The sequence below is a fragment of the Lactuca saligna genome, chromosome 3 (assembly GCF_052625555.1).
Source record: "Lactuca saligna cultivar CGN05327 chromosome 3, ASM5262555v1, whole genome shotgun sequence".
Classification (NCBI taxonomy): Eukaryota; Viridiplantae; Streptophyta; class Magnoliopsida; order Asterales; family Asteraceae; genus Lactuca; species Lactuca saligna.
This window is the reverse complement of record NC_136419.1, coordinates 25655937-25675259: the sequence shown is the minus strand read 5'-3', so window position 1 is coordinate 25675259 and position 19323 is coordinate 25655937. Positions and strand designations below refer to the sequence as shown.

Sequence of the window (19323 nt, the reverse complement as noted above, 5' to 3'; positions counted from 1 at the left end):
CGTAAGAGCCAAGTGATTGTTGTGATCTGGAACGAGTGAAGTATCATGGAGTGGTACTCGGTTCATAAGTGTGGTTATAAGACGATGAAGCCGGTGGTCGGCTTGAGGCGGTGGTCAAGACACCGCAGGGGAAGAGTTGGGTTTTAGGTTTCGGTGGTAGTGTTTGGGGAACCTGGTTTGGGTTAATGCCAGGTGGTGGATTGCGAGAGTAATTTCTGGAGTTTGTGTTGCCGCAGGCTTCGAGGGCGAAGCCTAATTTAAGTGGGTGAGAATTGTAACATCCCGAAAATTCATAAGTAAAGTTGAAGTGCTAAAAGTGTAAATAAGAGGGTCGACTCGGCGAGTTGAGTCACGTTTCAAGTCGCGTGTTAAGTGACCAACTCGGCGAGTTGCATGGGTGGACTCGGTGAGTTGGTGCTGTATGGAGAAAACCCTAATCCCGGGGGTTGAGCCCTATATAAAGAACATAATACCCTCTCCCCAGCCTCTTTACCTTCCCTTTGAGTTCCAGAAGCCCTAGATTAGTGTGAGCTTTCCTTTGTAAGTAATTAGAGCCTTGGAGGAGGAAATCTTGGAGGGGAATTGAAGAACAAGAAGATTTGGAGCAAGGGGATTTGCAGAGATTTGGTTCATTCTCTAGTAGGAGCTTGCATTGGAGGTAAGAGATCTATTCTTGAGCTTTTGTGGATCTAGATTTAACAATTGTGGGGTTTTTGGAGCATAAATGAGGTCCATCTCGAGTTTGGTGTAAGATCTGAGGTTGCTACCTCATATCTGGGATTGTAATGGTCAAGGAAGCCATAAAGTTCATGCCCAAGAATTGTTAGTGAAGCCTTCTTGTCCCAAACCCAAGCCCAAGAGTGTTTTATGCTTAGATCTCTTTGGATTCACGTAAAGTTTGCAACTTTACGTGAGGAATAGCTTGTGGAAGGGTAGATCTATGGATTGGAGCCCCTGCATGGCTTGGAAAGCCACTGTATGGAGTAAGAACTAGAGGTACTCGGCGAGGTTGATGAAGATAGGCAGGGACTCGACGAGTTGGAAGAAAAACCCGGCGAGTCTGTTGAAGGTGGCCTTGGACTCGACGAGTCTGGTCGCGGAGTCCTAACCGTTTTGGTTGAGCTGTGAATCGGTGAGTCGAGGGACGACTCGGTGAGTTGAGCTGGAGGTGACTCAGAGTTCATGGGACTCGGCGAGTCTTGGGGCGACTCGGCAAGTTGGGTCACGATATGGGAGCTTTCAGAGCACAGGGACTCGACGAGTTAGCGAGATGACTCGGCGAGTAGAGTCAGTCAGGAAGTTTGACGTTGACTGAGGACTTTTGACTTTGACCAAGAGTTGACCAGTTGACTTCCAAGGGCATTTTGGTAATTATTGCTATTTATTGAGTTTAGTCTTTTGGTATTATCAGTGGTGGAGTTCGTGTCAGGGGTTGGAGCAGCGTGATCTTATCTTTTTAGTCAGCAGTTACAAGGTGAGTTATCCTCACTATATCGACAGGGTCTAAGGCACCAAGGCCGGCCCTTCATCGGATTATAATCCGGGCAGTGTTGTTGTGTAATTGCTTTGCTATGCTTGCATCCTGGTAGTTAGGATGGTATACGTTAGTGACCGGTTAGGTCGGTATCCTGTTTAGAGTATGCTATGTATATGATCTGCTAGATCGGTTGACTGATGATTAAGTGTTATGTGGTTATATGTTTATGTGCATATAGATGGTTGACTGGGGTTGGGTTGAGGCGGGTCCTGCTTGTGCTGTAGGCCAACATACCCAGGGCGTACCGGTTATCCCGAAGGCCCAGCGAGCGGTCCGGATAGGCTGTAGGCCCCACGAGGGCGGACCAGACGTGCCGAATCTCGGAGAGTGGACCAGGCCGACTGAAGGCCCGATGCGGGCGGACCAGTCATTCTATAGACTCAGAGAGTGGACCAGGTGGGTTGAAGGCCCGATGCGGGTGGACCAACCACACTGCAGACTCGAGGGATATGGCTAGACTTGAGGGGTGGACCAGGTGGACTGAAGGCCCGATGCAGCGGACCAGTCACACAGTAGACCCGAAGTGCATGGTTGTTCTATGTTCTATTATGATATGGCTTGTTATGTCTATGGTATATGTGGTTGGTATTTTGGGGGTATCTCACTAAGCTTTCGGGCTTACAGTTGTGGTTTAAATGTTTCAGGTATTTTAGGAGACCGTGGCAAGGCAAAGGCGTGATCGTACCGCTCCTCATGTTTACGTTTTATGTTATGGTTCTGGGAATACTCTGATAATAAATGTATTGAAAACCTTTTTATAATAACTTAATGAATTTGGGTTGTTTTTGAAAAGTTTAAATTGGTTTGAATTTTTGGACGTTACAGTTATAAAATGTATTGTTGTGTCTAATTTGATGAGTGAATAGCACAAGCAAATGAGTTGAACTTTATCCGTTCCTTTTGCCCTAAATGAGAAAAAAGTGATATATATGGTCCCCTCGATGATTTGATGATGACATCTAAAGCACTTGGTCAAGCCTGGAATGAATTGATGTGTTTAATTTGTTCTGATATAAGTCGTCATAATTGTAAATCGGGAAACAAATCTTAGATAGAGAGAATGATTATAATCCATGTCACTTGTACATACGATATCTTGTAGAACATAGGATTATTTGATCACTTATCTAAGGACACATCACTGACTAGGTCAGCGTTCGACAACGGTTTTTGGTAGCTATAATTTGCTAATCAATTTGGTAGTTATACTTGCAGTTATAGTTACTAGACTTATCCAATTGGGAGACTATTGGATTAGGTGTCTAAGCCCACAACTATAATTGGTATAAACTTGAATTGATAGTAGCAATGTCCTTTTGGGTTGCCTTCAAACCTAACAATTGAATAGGATAATTGTTAGAGAGAAGAATGATTTATTAATTTATTACTTGGTTAATAAATTAATTAGAAAATAAAATAAATTATTTATTAATGTATTATGGAAGTGATATATTAATTAGAAATCATATTGTTTAATTAATATTTAAGTAGAAATTAATTTGGAATTAATTTTTGGATTAAAGTAATTAACTGAAACCATAGGGACTAAATATGATAATGTTCAATGTTGAGAATTGAGCATTCTAGAACTTCCCTAGGGGGGGGGGGACGAATTCTTGGGTGTTCCTAGGGTTTGCTTGGACTCTAAGGGTGGTTTAGATGCCTTAGGGAGGAAGTTAAGAGATTAGGGTTATCTTGGATACACCTGCCTAATCCAATACCTTCCTAGCACCTATATAAACCGTACACCATGAGGAATTTTAGCTATGCACTCTTAGAAAAGGCTTAGAGCCGAAATTTCTTCTTCCCTTCTCTCTCTCTCTCTCAATGTTATTCCTTGGTTGCTTGGTTTGTCTGTGAGCTATTAGAGGTGCGACACTTGTGGCGCTTGCTACCAAAGGTCTTTCAAGCAAGGATTCAAGATTGTTTATAATAACAATCTTAAAGGTATGTATTATAACCATTTATTATGTGAATTTTGATTATAATACATATAACCTAGGGTTTCTTCTTTGTTGTTCAAGCTTGCATGTTCAATTAGAGAAAACCTATCCAAAACAACTAGTCTTGCATGCACACATAGGAGTGTATGTTTTGCTCAAAACCCATCAGAATCAAGATCCTATGACTCAAGATCATGTCAATCAAGAGTTTGTGATTCAAGAGAATGTACTTGTGAATCCAGATCCTCTGAATCAAGATCCTGTGAATGAAATACCTGCCAATCATGATCTTGTGAATCTAGTACTTGTTAAACAAGTGCCTTGGAATCTTGGTGTTAGAGTGCCTAAGAGCCTTGGTGCTAGTGCAAGGAAACCTTCAGAGAGAATCAACAAGATACAAATCAGGAAGCATGTTTTCTGAAAGGAAGGCAAAGGAGTGATTGAGGACAACTCAGATACTTTGGAATGATTAGGGTTACTTGTTTTCTTTTTTCTTTAGAAGTTTATAATAGTACACTACGTATGGTGACGTTCTTTTGATAATTGGACCAACTTTTGATGTAATTGACAATACTACCCTTGCTTGTAACCTAGCAACTTTTGATGGCCTTTTAGTAATGGAATCAAATATGGTATCTTATGTCAAATGTGTTTTGTCTTTTTCAATCTTTATTGTACTAATGCCTTAGTTTATTAAGAATCTTGTTATAATGGGAATAATATGCCAATTGTCTATTGGGAATCATATTTGTTTCTATCAATGTCCTTGTCATTTTTTGTTGAAATTGCAGCCAAATTCAATTATCAATGTCCTTATCTTTTGGTTGTTGAAATTGCACGCAAATTCAGTGTAAATTACATTCAAATGTGTAACATTCAATACCAACCCAACATTCAATATAAACCATTCAATACATTCAAAGTACCCAAATTCAATACATCATAACAAACTCCATTCAAATGTTTTCAGATAATATTACTACTCAGGGAAATCAAGATCGACAGAGGGAAATCAAGATGGTAAGAAGCTCAATATCTTTATTTATTAGAAACCAGTTAATTGGGGCAAACTTCGAACTTTTTGTTAGGGTTTTCTTTAGTTTTGGATGCGTATATTGGAACTGGGAGTCGACAATCACAAAGCTCCTCTTTTTTTTTTTTTTTTTTGGTTGCGTTGGAACTAGATGAACTGGGAGTCGACATCTTTTTTTTTTTCCGATTTTGGGTATGGGTTCGAAAGTTTTTTTGATTGAATTTAGAGGTAGGCATCATATTATAATCGATGGAATGCATAGATGATCCACGTATGAGTGTTTTGTTTTAATGATTGTCCATATAAACAGCCATTTTAGCAAATATAGCATCAACCGGTAATAATGATTTAATTTACACACAATAGCAAGTTCAAAAGGAAAATATGGATAAAAAATAATCACAGACTAAATATGTACAAACCCAATAATATATAACCATTTTAAGCCGTTATCCATAATATTGAAAGAATAAGAATATTATGGCTGGTGTAATTTAACCTTTGTAATACGTTATATGTTCATGAAATATACTTTTTTTTTTTTTTTTCAAAAATCGCTTAAAAAATATAATATTTATTAACTAATCTTCCGATTATTATTATTATTATTATTATTATTATTATTATTATAATAATAATAATAGTAAAACAGATTGTGTTCACACACATTTTTTAAAGTTAATAGTTATTTTAATATTTATTCTTTAAACCCTAAATTAAGTATTGTCGGTGTATAAACCGTAAAACTCTTCTCAAGATATTCTTTAAACCCTAAATTATGTATTAATTTAATTAGATAAAATCCAAATATTCCTGGTAAAGAATGATTGTGTTCTTGCCAGGAAAAGTCATGCAATATGCAATATAGTTTTGCATCACGCGGTGTTCATGATTGTATTACCTTTAAAACACATAAATAAATAAATAAATAAATAAATAAAAGTCATTTCATGTAAACATTAAATAACACATTAACATTTTAAAAAGACTTTATAAAAGAAGAAATCGAATCGAGTTAATCTAGTAAAGCTTTTTCCAAGACTTTATATATATATATATATATATATATATATATATATATATATATATATATATATGATTAGGTTCATTTGAGACCACCTATATTTTGTAAGACCGTGAGACGCATTTTTTTTATTTTTTTTATTTTATTTTTTATTTTTTAGTTAATTCATGTTCCGAAAATAATATTTCAAAAAAGAATTTTTTGATTTTTCCATTTATTTTGCATTTTAAAATTATTTTTAGAATATGTACAGTGTAATATTCTATTTAGAATATTTCACGTATTTTTCAAAAAAAATAGAATTTTTTTTTATATTTTTTTTAGTTAATTCATGTTCCGAAAATAATATTTAAAAAAAGAATTTTTAGATTTTTCCATTTATTTTGCATTTTAAAATTATTTTTTAGAATATATCAGTTTAATATTCTATTTAGAATATTTCACGTATTTTTAAAAAAAACGGAATTTTTTTTATTTTTTTTATTGTTTTTTATATTTTTTTTATATTTTTTTTAGTTAATTCAAGTTCCGAAAATAATATTTAAAAAAAGAATTTTTGGATTTTTCCATTTATTTTGCATTTTAAAATTATTTTTAGATTTGGTCTCACGGTCTCACAAAATTAGAATGGTCTCAAATGAACCTGAACCTATATATATATATATATATATATATATATATATATATATATATATATATATCCGGTAAGAATTTTTTTTTGTAGGAAGGTAAGAAGTTTGTTTTCTACATACTTTTTTGATGAACAAAACAAATGAATCAATAGATGAATCAAAAATAACATGATTCACAAAAAAAAAAAAAATCTCAAAAAAACACACCGATGATTCATTTATACAATGATTTCGTTGTTATTCTTTAATATTGTCATGAAAGTGAATTTTTTTCTTAATTTACTTAAAAAATGAATCATGAAGATGTTTTTTTGGGAATTTTTTTATTGTGAATAATCTTACATTTGAATCATCTAATGATTCATTTTGTATGTTCGCAAAAAAATATGTTGAAAAAAAAACTTTTTACCTTTCTACAAAAATTTTCCTTCTTATTTGATCTTGAGTCTATATATATATATATATATATATATATATATATATATATATATATATATATATATATATATATATATAGAAATAAATATACATTACAGCCCCACCTAAGATTAGGTAGTAAACCTCATCAAAATACGTTGTTTTACTATATAAAGATTATGATTAGGGATTCACGATTAACACTTGAAGATGTAGTTTCATGATGTACACAATAGTTTTGATAAGGAAGCAAGAACATTGATTATCTTCTTCCTTCGTGACGATGAAAAACAATATTGTTTACTAGGGTGAAGTAGTAAATGATAATGGAGGAAAGAAACAAGGATGGTAAAACGATATTGGATAGAGGAAATGTTATTGGGGACGATATATTTACCAAGTGAAAACCAAATCAAATAAAATTACTAAGTTATAATGATATATTTCAAAGGTTTAGTATCTAAGTTTAGATAGGATTGTAATGTATATTTGTTATCCCCATATATATATATATATATATATATATATATATATATATATATATATATATATATATATATATATATATATATATATATATATATATATATCAAATTGCAGGCCTCGTCTGCGAATCAACTAATTCGGATGCAAAATTGTCAAAACGATGTTTTAACATCAAAAAAATAATAATTTTTTTTTGAAAATTATATATATATATATATATATATATATATATATAAAGCGAGAGAGCAAGGATCATTTGAGAACTCTTATTTTCCCGAGAACCTGAGAACTGAAAGTTGACCGTTAGATTAAAAAAGTTAAGGGCTAAGATCTTTGATGACAATTTTGTAAATAAATAGAAAAAAACAAGGAAGGGTATCTTATTAAAATAGGATAAGGGCATTTAAGGGAACAAGTAATTAGCTCCCCAAATAAACATATCAGATCATGATTAGTCTTTCTATCGCTTGTTCCCTTCTCCGATTCTTCACCGACTCCATCGACCTCCTCCCTCTTCGTCGACCCCTCCCTCCTCCCTCTAACAACCACCCTACCTCTGTCAACAACCACCGCCTTCATTGAAGATTCTACGATGATTGATAGATTTAACATCGCAGTGGTTGCGTCATTCTTCCCTCTCGAAGTTTCGTGCCCTAATAAGTTAGCCAGAGGTACGATCGCTCTGAACCTCCCGATTCTCCTTCGCCTCTGAGCTTCCGGTCTCTGAGCCACGGGACGACTTGATGTTTGGAAGCAACAACATAGTCCGTTCAATCCATAGTCGTTACTTTCTCGCCTTCAGATATGGATCCACAATCGATCCAGATTTCGTAGTCGTTATCATCAATCCACATGGAATCCAAAATCCTCCAATGATCTAGGATTAATGGTCGTTGATCATCAACAATTCATGATTAATTGTTGTATTCCATCAACCATTGAACAACAATTAGAAACTAATCCATTCATGAGATCTAATCTACCTCAACATCAGGTACTCTTGTTGTTTTTTTTACCTTTTTAGGGAAATATGGAGGCAAGCCTCGTCCTGGTGGTCCAGGATCTACCTTATGCATATCCTTACAGGTAAATCATTACCCTATCCATTCCTTCCAAACCGAAATTCTTTCCTGATTTGAGTTCTTCAATTGATAGATTCAATCGACATTTTGCTCTATATCACAACACATATGTAACACCCGCAATCAGAAAGGCTAAGAAACGAAACGAAACCCATAAGTTTAAGGGATCGACTCGTCGATTCCAAGGAAGAACTCGACGAGTCAGAGTGGGTTCCGCATCACAGATTAAGTGAACGACTTGATGAGTAGGGGTTTGGACTCGGCAAGTCTGGTTTAGGTTGGGAAACCCTAATTTCGGGACTTGCTACCCTATTTAAGCATCTTATTCTCTTTTCTAGGGCTCATTTGCGGCCCCTGTAGTCCAGAACTCCAACCCTAGCCACCATAACTGTTTATGGAGCAACATCTCCCATTGGTGAAGTAATTTGAAGCTTAGAAGAGAAGAGATTCATAGTGGTGCAAGAGGAGGCCTTGGATCCAGAGTTGGTGGAACTTTTTAGAGCATTTGGAGGTAATGAATCATTATCCCTGGCTTTCTCCTTTCTAGATCCATCTTTCATGGAGTTTTAGGGTTTCTTTGAGAGTATGTGATGAGAAATTGATGCACAAGTTAGATCTGGATTTGAAACTCCAGATCTGAGCTCTATTTGGATCAAAGATGCAGAAAGCCCTGTTAGTTGCTATGCAAAAGCCATTCCCCATGAATTAAGTTCCTTTCTAGCTTGGTTTTTAGTATTATGAGATAAGAAGCACGTAAAGGTAGCAACTTTATGTTGCTAATGGACTCTAGGAACCCAGATCTATTGTTTGGAGCAAAGGAGTAGCTCTGTGACTCGAGATTATGAGAATACACGTAAGGAATCGGCGAGTCTGGGAGAGGACTCGGCGAGTCGAGCTAGATACCAGACTTAAATCGCGTAGTATCTCGGCAAGTCACATGGGTGGACTCGGCGAGTTGGATGAAGATAGGCAGGAACTCGATGAGTTGGAAGAAAAACTCGTCGAGCTTGTTCTTGGGCTTGGCGAGTCAAGTCGCGAAACCCCAAACCCTTCTAGTTAAGACTCGGATCAGTGAGTTGAGTGGAGACTCAGAGACTTGGACAGGACAGAACTAGGAAATCAGTAGACTCGGCGATTCATGGTCTGACTCGGCGAGTCGAGTCGCAAATGAAAGGGGTTTCTGAGCTTATGAACTCGGCAAGTCAGAAGGCTGACTCGACGAGTAGGGTCAACCTGGAAGGTTGACTTTGACCAGGACTTTGATTTTGACAAGAGTTGACTTAGTTGACTTTTGGAGGACTGTCATACTAAGTGTTATATTGATATTAGTAGCTCGGAGAGCTAGAGGAGCAGCACTACAGAGGGTTGTCGGTTAGTAGTCAGGGGGTTATCAGCATAGCTCAGCAGTTCAGATGAGTTACCTTCCAGTAGCGATGGGTCTACAGCCACAATACCGGCCAACCAGTAGGAGTTATGTGTTAGATGATTATCTCTGTGTTATCATCTAGTTTTGCTACTACCTGATATGTTATATGATAGCTTTATGTGTTATAGTAGTAGAGTTCGGTTGTTAGGACCGAATGGTAGTCATACATCCTAGATACGTCTGACAGTATTTGATGTCATGATTATATGCTAGCATGATCTGAGATATGTGTTAGGGGTAGTAGGAGGGGAACAGTCCCCGAGTTTGGTTGTTAGGACCGAAGGGTAGTCGGACACCCTAGATATGTATTATAGTATGTTATGTTATAATAAGTGATAGTAGTAGTGGTAGGGGTGAAACAGTCCCCGAGTTCGGTTGTTAGGACGGAAGGGTAGTCAGACACCCTAAATATGTCTGATAGTATGTTATGTTATGATAAGTGATAGTAATAGTGGTTGGGGTGAAACAGTCCCCAAGGTCCGGTTGTTTGGACCGAAAGGTGGCTGGCACCCCAGAATGGCCGCACAGGTAGGACGGCACCCCAGAATGGCCGCACGGGTAGGTCGGCACCCCAGAATGGTCCTACCGGGTAGATCAGGCACTCCATAAATGCCTGTCAAGTATGGTATGTTATATGATTGTACAGTATGTATGCTACGTGATTGTATGGTATATGGTATTTAGGGGTAGCTCAATAAGCTTCGTGCTTACGGTTTCATTTTTCGATTTCAGGTACTCAGTTTTCAAAAGAGGAGCTCGGAGAGGTTGCAGTGTACACACCATAGTCAGTTGGCCTAGGAATGTTTTACTCTGATAATAATATTATGTTTTGGATTAATACTCAGAAATTATGTTATGACTTATGTTACTGTTTTTATAAATATGGTTTTAGTAATGTTTTAAAAGAAATTTTTAGCAATGATATTTGGGTCGTTGCAAGTTGGTATCAGAGCCTTGGTTTGAGGGATTCAGACATACTCTCGGGTGTGTTTAAACTCAAACTAAGGAATTGGTATGGAAGTTTTCAAAATGAAAAGACAGTTTTGTAAAAAGAGTTTTTTTTAGAAAGGAAACAGTTTTAGAAAAGCGAAAAGAATTCAGAAAGAAAAAGAATTTTGATAAGAGAAAAGGGTGTGGTCATGCAATCAGCCGAGCTCAAGTAAGTACTCCCAAATTACCCATACAAGTTTATGATTATCAGTTTCAGTTTCAGTTTTAGTTCCAGTTTCAGTTTCAGTAGAACAGCATGCTAGTATAGGACTAAGGATCTAGGAGGATGCCTTATGATCCTGCTTATGTGTTTCAGCCTTATGACAATTGCATGCTATTATTGAGTAGATAGCAGTAGGATAGCCTGTTAGGTTATGCCTGATAGCATGAGTTCAGCATTGTATGCTAGTGCAGATTCTTGGTTATGGGAATAGATTTGCCTGAGTTAGTTTCCTTCTTGTCTGAATGTTGCTTGCTTTGCGCTTTGTGGGAATATGAGTGTTGGGAGTTAGCTATTAGGTGAATACATCACGTCACATGTGATCAGGGTTGAATAATCTCATAGTGATGGATTTGGCCCTACGACGCAGCTCTTGTCTGAGTCTAACCGTTGTAGGGATGAGTCCCTTACTCGAAGGATTATCCGAGCCTCGTTACATGTGATAGCATTCAGGTAATGGATAATTGGCATTACGAGGAGACCTTTAGCAGCTAAGGACTGTTTGGGTGGAGTCAGAGGTTCCCTAGGGCAAGCCTAGGATGAGAGTAGCAAAGACTAGTAGTAGAGAAAAGGGACTTGGTGGAGTGGAGGTAACTCTTGAGGAAAGTATGGATAGATGTGGAAGGTAGTATGGTCCCGTACTACTGAAAGCAGAGGATTTGTACTCGATTCAAGAGGGGCCAAGGCAAAATCAGGGAACTAGTAGAGTGTGTGAGAGATCCCTCAACAGTGGTGTGTATTGATCAGTAATGTGTTATGTTTCCAGCATGGTGACGTTGCATGAGATGCCAGTTAGCAGTTCAGGTACCAAGGAGGAATCTGGCTCAGGTTCTAGAGTCGGGCAGCTTGATGATCAGATGAGGGATTTCATTTCCGTAGAGATTGTGCGCAACATCATTGATCAAACTCCAGTGATTTTTGGTTCGGTTAGAGAGGCCATCGTGGAGTTCATGGATAGTCATCTTCAGGCCTTTAGGGCTGAGATAGTTTCAGGACAGTTTGGGGCTCGCCTAGAGCCTGATTCTTATGGAGTTCGGGGATCCATCGGAGAGGGGGATTCCATTTTTGGATTTTTCCATCAGAGTTCAGGAGTGAGTGGGGCACCCTGTCTCTAGGAGAGACCCTTGCATGATTGTGTAGTTAATGAGGTTTCGCTAGTCATTCGCGAGGAGTTACCCAACATCATTGAACGGGTCACTGGTCGGTTGACCGCTAAGTTCCAGGGATAACCTGCTGCTGTTCATACGGTTGATGGAGTAGTCGGAGTCACTCGAGAGCAGGAGATTGGTTTGGATGGGCAACTCGGAAAAAATAAGAGGACACGTGTTGCAGGGAGATTGGGAAGAATTGTGGAGTCCTACTCAGCTGACTTGGGCGCTGGAGGATAGGAGGACCTAGAGGTGTGTGGTAAGTGTGGAGGGACTCATGGGTTTGCTTGTACCAAGTTCAGGTGTTTCAAGTGCAGGGAAAGGGGGCATGTGTATCGAGATTGTAAGCAGGATCAAAGATGTTTTCATTGTCACCAGCCGGGTCATTTCAAGTCTCGATGTCCCGTCTTAGTGGTGTAGAGAGTTCGGGGTTAGGCGCCCATCATTCCGCAGAAAGTCAAGATCGAGCCGCACTAGATCGCAGGTATGTAGTTTGATTTCTTCCCTTTTGTAGTAACTCTATTGTTATGGTACTGCATCGATGTTAGTAAGCATGTATTTGTGAGTATTATATTACCTGCTTGTGATTGAGTTATATGCCATTTGCATACCTTGGTTTTAGATTGATAGTCATAGGTTGTTCTCCAATAGAGCAGGTTATTTAGGTTGCAGTAGCTATAGCAAGATTATGTGCGACTTGGAGTGTCTCACTAGTTCAGAAATGGGTCGTATTGGAGCTGGATTGGTTAGATCCCTAGCTATGGTAAGCTTGGGCTTTTCAGCGAGATTGATTACGGAATGGTGGTAAGGAATGGGAGTTCTTTTCAAGCTTTGAGTAGTGAGGTATAGGCGGGATCAAAGTGGGGGAGAACCCTCCGAGTATACAAGGGTAAGAGTACGCAAATCCAGAATGAGTACACAACCTCCAAGAAGAAAATGTTGTAGCACAGCAATTGATGGATTGAGGAGTTCAGGGTTGGGAGTTTGAGGAACTTCCCAACAGTTAGTTCATATGATCGAGATGGTTAGTAGCTGGTTGGGAATCCAGGGTTGGAGGACCACCTGTAGGACTCTAGTGAGTTGGAATGAGGATCTTGAGAACGGTTAGCAAGAGATGCTTTCGTGATTAGTAGTCAGTGGCAGAGACAGCCTGCAGAGCATGGTAGAGCGGCGAGAAAGCCGCGACATTATCGAGCAACAACCAGTTAGTAAGTAAAGTGTTGTTAGTCTGCGGTGGTAACCGTAGCATTCACTAGCAGTCAGATTGTAGTAGAGTGTTGTAAGTCTGCGGGGGTAGCCGTAGCATTCACTAGCAGTCAGATAGTAGTAAAAGTGTTGTAAGTCTGCGGGGGTGGCCGTAGCATTCACTAGCAGTCAGATAGTAGTAGAAGTGTTGTAAGTCTGTGGGGGTGGCCGTAGCATTCACTAGCAGTCAGATAGTAGTAGAGTGTTGTAAGTCTGCGGGGGTACCGTAGCATTCACTAGCAGGCATATAGTAGTAGAGAGTTGTAAGTCTGCAGGTGTAGCTGTAGCATTTATCAGGTTGGTAGGCAGCATGAGCGCGTTGTTTGGATGCGGGGGAAGCAGTAGTACCCACCAGTTCGGGTGCAGCAGTGAGGATATGGGAATCCACGGGTTAGATTTCAGATCTCCCAAATGGTTCAGTTATGGTTAAGCTGGGGATTTGACAGTCGGATCGTCTCCACAGTTGAGTTGGAACTCGGTGTTGCAGATAACGGACGAATGATTGGAGACCAGGAAGGTCTTGAGATACTTTGGGAAGCAACCATATAGTCCTTTCAGTGTTTCAGTCAGTTCGGCACTTCAGTGAGTTTAGTGTTTCAGGCAGTTCAGTGTTTCAGGCAATTCAGTGCTTCAGTCAGTTTAGTGTTTCAGGCAGTTCAGTGTTTCATGCAGTTCAATGTTTCAAGCAGTTTTGTGTTTCACGTAGCTCAGTGTTTCAGGAAGTTCAGTGTTGCAGGTAGTTCAGTGTTTCTGATAGTTTCAGTGTTATGAACAGTATTAGTATTTGTGTTGGAACGCAAGTGCTGATGGTATAGTTGGTTGATTTGGAAATGGAAAGTCCCTCTCAGTGGGATCAATTGAGTCTTTTGCTATGTATAAGTGATCTACAAGGATAATTAGGCAGGTATCCTTTCTTTCAGGGTGGAAGACTCGAGTTATTGGAAGTTGAGTAGTCAGATGAGAGATAAGCAGGTTGGCTCCACCAACATCGATTTAGTATAAGGCAGAGTGGATATACCAGTTATAGATAGTCGAAGTATCTTCAGAAGTTTCTGGAAGCGACTAGGAGATTGCGATGGGGTGTAGTGACCGGTAGGAGTCCGGTAACCCAGATATCGACATATTAGTTGGACCAGGGTGCTCTCAGTGCATCCGGTAGGCAGATGAGGGGCAACAAAATTTGCAGTCAGAGGTAGTAACAATAAGGGAAGTATGGTAAGTGGCAGCAAGTTGGCAGAGGGTACTATGCCTCCCACAGCAGGGTTGGATAATCTCAGAGGGGAGGGTTTGACCTTGTTGCGCAGCTCTCGTATGAGTCTTAACCGTTGCAGGGTTGAATCTTTCACTCGAAGGATTATCTGATCCATTCATTGGGACGGGTGCTCAGCACTATGTTATGGAAATAAGAAGCATTCAATATGTACCAGCATTAGTGACCAACATTGAGAGTGGCTGGAATGATGGACATCGTGAAGGGTATGATCTTCACAGTGACAAAGGAGGTGAATAGCTATAGAAGGCAGCCTCGGGAAGGCCAAAGAAAGCATGAGGAAAACAGAGTATACCCCCAAAAATGTTTAGCCTAAGTACTCAGGGAGTACCGGAAGGATTGTCAGTTGAATAGGAGGTGTTCTCAGGAAGGTTAAGGATTAGATTGTACTCGGGGATTTTAACTGCAAGGATTAGGCATCCAAAATGACCGGGCAGAAGGTCAAAAGGGTTAGAGTCACAAGGCAGGGTGTCGAAGGCGGATTGCAGGCCAGATGGACATAGCGAACTTCAAGGGTGAAGTTTAGTTTAAGTGGGGGAGAGTTGTAACACTCGAAATCAGAAAAAGGCCAAGAAAAGAAAGGAAAACCATAAGTTTAAGGGGTCGACTCGCCGAGTCCAAGGAAGAACTCGACGAGTTGGAGCGGGTTCCGTGTCGTAGATTAAGTGACCGACTCGACAAGTCGGGGTTTGGACTCGGCGAGTCTGGTCTGGTCTGGGTTGGGAAACCCTAATTCCGGGACTTGGTACCCTATTTAAGCATCTTATTCTCTTTTCTAGGGCTCATTTGCGGCCCCTGTAGTCCAGAACTCCAACCCTAGCCACCATAACCGTTTATGGAGCAAGATCTACCCTTGGTGAAGTAATTTGAAGCTTGGAAGAAAAGAGATTCATAGTGGTGCAAGAGGAGGCCTTGGATCCAGAGTTGGTGGAACTTTTTAGAGCATTTGGAGGTAATGAATTGTTATCTTTGGCTTTCTCCTTTCTAGATCCATCTTTCATGGAGTTTTAGGGTTTCTTTGAGAGTATGTGATGAGAAATTGGTGCACAAGTTAGATCTAGAATTGAAACTCCAAATCTAAGCTCTATTTGGATCAAAGATGCAGAAAGCTCTGTTAGTTGCTATGCAAAAGCCATTCCCCATGAGTTAAGTTCCTTTCTAGCTTGGTTTTTAGTATTATGAGACAAGAAGCACATAAAGGTAGCAACTTTATGTTGCTAATGGACTCTAGGAACCCAGATCTATTGTTTGGAGCAAAGGAGTAGCTCTGTGACTCGAGATTATGAGAATACACGTAAGGACTTGGCGAGTCTGGGAGAGGACTCGACAAGTCAGGCTAGATACCAGATTTAAATCGCGTAGTAAATCGGCGACTCACATGGGTGAACTCGACGAGTCTGTTCTTGGGCTCGGCGAGTCAAGTCGCGAAACCCCAAACCCTTCTAGTTAAGACTCGGATCAGTGAGTTGAGTGGAGACTCAGAGACTTGGATAGGACAGAACTAGGAAATCAGTAGACTCGGCGATTCATGGTCTGACTCGGCGAGTCGAGTCGCAAATGAAAGGGGTTTCTGAGCTTATGAACTCGGCGAGTCAGAAGGCTGACTCAGTGAGTAGGGTCAACCTGGAAGGTTGACTTTGACCAGGACTTTGATTTTGACAAGAGTTGACTTAGTTGAATTTTGGAGGACTGTCATACTAAGTGTTATATTGATATTGGTAGCTCGGAGAGCTAGAGGAGCAGCGCCACAGAGGGTTGTCGGTTAGTAGTCAGGGGGTTATCAGCATAGCTCAGCAGTTCAGATGAGTTACCTTCCAGTAGCGATGGGTCTACAGCCACAATGCCGGCCAACCAATAAGAGTTGTGTGTTAGATGATTGTCTTTGTGTTATCATCTAGTTTTGCTACTACCTGATATGTTATATGCTAGCTTTATGTGTTATAGTAGTAGAGTTCGGTTGTTAGGACCGAAGGGTAGTCAGACATCCTAGATACGTCTGACAGTATTTTATCTCACGATTATATGCTAGCATGATCTGAGATATGTGTTAGGGGTAGTAGGAGGGGAAAAGTCCCCGAGTTTGGTTGTTAGGACCGAAGGGTAGTCAGACACCCCAGATATGTATGATAGTATGTTATGTTATGATAAGTGATAGTAGTAGTGGTAGGGGTGAAATAGTCCCCGAGGTCGGTTGTTAGGACCGAAGGGTAGTCAGACACCCTAGATATGTCTGATAGTATGTTATGTTATGATAAGTGATAGTAGTAGTGGTAAGGGGTGAAACTGTCCCCGAGGTTCGGTTGTTAGGACTGAAGGGTGGTCGGCACCCCGAATGACCGCACGGGTAGGACTGGACCCCAAAATGGTCGCACGGCTAGATCGGCACCCCAGAATGGCCGTAACCGGTAGGTTGGGCAACCCAGAAATTCCTGACAAGTATGGTATGTTATATGATTGTATAGTATGTATGCTATGTGATTGTATGGTATGTGGTATTTAGGGGGGAGCACACTAAGCTTCGTGCTTACGGTTTCAGTTTTTGGTTTTAGGTACTCAGTTTTCAAAAGAGGAGTTCGAAGAGGTTGCAGTGCACACACCATAGTCAGTTGGCATGGGAACTTTTTACTCTGATAATAAGATTATGTTTTGTATTAATACTCGGAAATTATGTTATGACTTATGTTACGGTTTTTATAAATATGGTTTTAGTAATGTTTTAAAAGAAATCTTTAGCAGTGAATTTTGGGTCGTTTCAACATGTATGAGAATCATTCTCTTCATCAGGTTGGATGCAAAATGGGTTGCACATTCTGTGCAACTGGAAGTGTGGGATTCAAGAGCAACCTCTCAACTGGAGAGATTGTAGAACAAGTAGTACTTGCTTCTCGATTATCACCCATTTGCAATGTTGTTTCCATGGTAGATACCTAAAAAAAAGCTTGTTTTACTTTAAATTTATGTCACTACAACTGACACCATCATCTTGTATTCAGGGAATGGGAGAGCCATTAAACAACTACATTGCTTTAGTTGAAGCAATTCGAGTAATGATAGCATTCCCTTTTCAGCTTTCACCCAAGAAAATTACTGTCTCAACGGTTTGTTTTGTTTGCTCCATTTTACATCCTCAATATTAGTCTTTTTAAGAACATTTCTGGATTCATATCTATCATTCTCATAATTTCTTGTAGGTTGGAATAATTCATTCAATAAACAAGCTTCATGGTGACTTACAAAATATAAACCTAGTAGTGTCGCTTCGTGCACCAGTTCAGGATATTAGGTGTCAAATAATGCCTGTAGGTCGCGCTTTTCCTTTAGAAAAACTTATGAATGCTTTAGCAGAATATCAAAAGAAAAGGCAGCTCTTTTTTGTTTCTTTTTTTAATTTCCACAAAGTGTAAAATTACTAAAATACCCTTCTAGTATTGACTTTACAGGCTGCAAAAGATTTTCATTGAGTACATAATGTTGGATGGTGTAAATTATAAGGAGCAGCATGCCCACCAACTTGGTAGATTGCTTGACACATATGAAGTGGTGAGAAAGAGATTCAAATTTGTTTTTAGAGTAAATTATAATTTTGCTCCCTGAGTGTTGCTGTTTTTTTTTTCACTTTTGTTCCCAAAAATTTTTCTCTTGCAATTTTTGTTCTTATTTACATGTGATTCACATATGAATCACATGTTATTCACATGTAAATCACATGTTATTCACATATGAATCACATATAAATCATATATGAATTAGATGTGATTCACATGTAAATCACTAGTGAATCACATATCAATTACGTCAATATGCACACATGCATTTTGCGTGAGTTGTCTTTGTTAATTTTTTTTATTTTCTTGTGAATTTCATATTTGAATCTTAAAAAATACAATCACATGTGAATATCACATTATATAATCACATTTGAATCTTAGATCCTATAATCACATGTGAATATTACATGATATATATTTGTGCATTTTCTGAGTGTTCTTGCATTAATCATTTTTTTTTGAATTTTCTTGTAGGTTTTGAAGAATTTGTTGAAAATATTGAAGGGATAAAAAGTGATAAATTGAAGAAAATATAGAAATGCTGATATGAAGAAATGATAACATTGTGAATCTTTGTAGTTTTTTTATATTTTATTTTTTGTCGAATAAAATATTTGTATTATTTTTATAGATTGAATAATAAAAATGAGATTTTTATAATTTACTTACGAATATTATAATATAAGAAATATACATATATGCATTTGAAAAAATATGCATATATGCACCTAAAACGTTGATTTTTTTGTTAAAAAAATTCAGTTTTGAAAAAATTGCACTTTTTTTATAAAAATTGTAGTTTTTTTCATTAAAAAAAATGCAGTTTTTCTGAAAAAAAAAATGCAGTTTTTTTGAAAGATAAAAGAAATCAGTTTTTTTTTTTTTTTAATGCAGTTTTTTTTTGGAAAAAATAAATACAGTTTTTTATAGAAAAAATGCAGTTATTTTTGAAAATAATATGCAGTTTTTAAAAAAATACTTTTTTTTTTCATTTTTATTTTAAAATTCATGTTTTTTGAAAAAAATTAAAAAATCTCCATTTCTTTAAAAAATCGAAAATTATTTTTTTTTAAAAAAAAATCCGAAATGTTGAGTTATTTTGTTAATTTTTAGACATTTATATTAATATATTAAATAATACAAAAAAGTTCAATATTAAATGAGATTAGTAAGATGACGATCATGTCCTCAACGAATTGCTTTTATTTCCAAAAATTAACATTGTAAATAAAATTTTGGATTTTTTTAATAAAAATATCAATTTTCATTTTTTTAATTGCAAATTTTTAATTTTTTTAAAAAAAGTTAATTTTTTTAAAAAA

The 19323-nt window shown here is 38.1% G+C and overlaps 1 protein-coding gene across 1 annotated transcript in view; it reads left to right on the top strand.

Annotated features, from left to right (window-relative positions):
* Positions 1-18511, top strand: part of LOC145035283 (uncharacterized) — a 48070-nt gene extending 29559 nt beyond the window's left edge. Inside the window, exons 2-7 of the mRNA XM_078983853.1 lie at positions 8067-8158; positions 17238-17372; positions 17447-17551; positions 17645-17814; positions 17894-17993; positions 18476-18511. Coding sequence (XP_078839979.1) covers positions 8067-8158; positions 17238-17372; positions 17447-17551; positions 17645-17814; positions 17894-17993; positions 18476-18511 — 638 coding nt within the window. The remainder of the gene's footprint in view (positions 1-8066; positions 8159-17237; positions 17373-17446; positions 17552-17644; positions 17815-17893; positions 17994-18475) is intronic.
* The last annotated feature ends 812 nt before the right edge of the window (positions 18512-19323 follow it).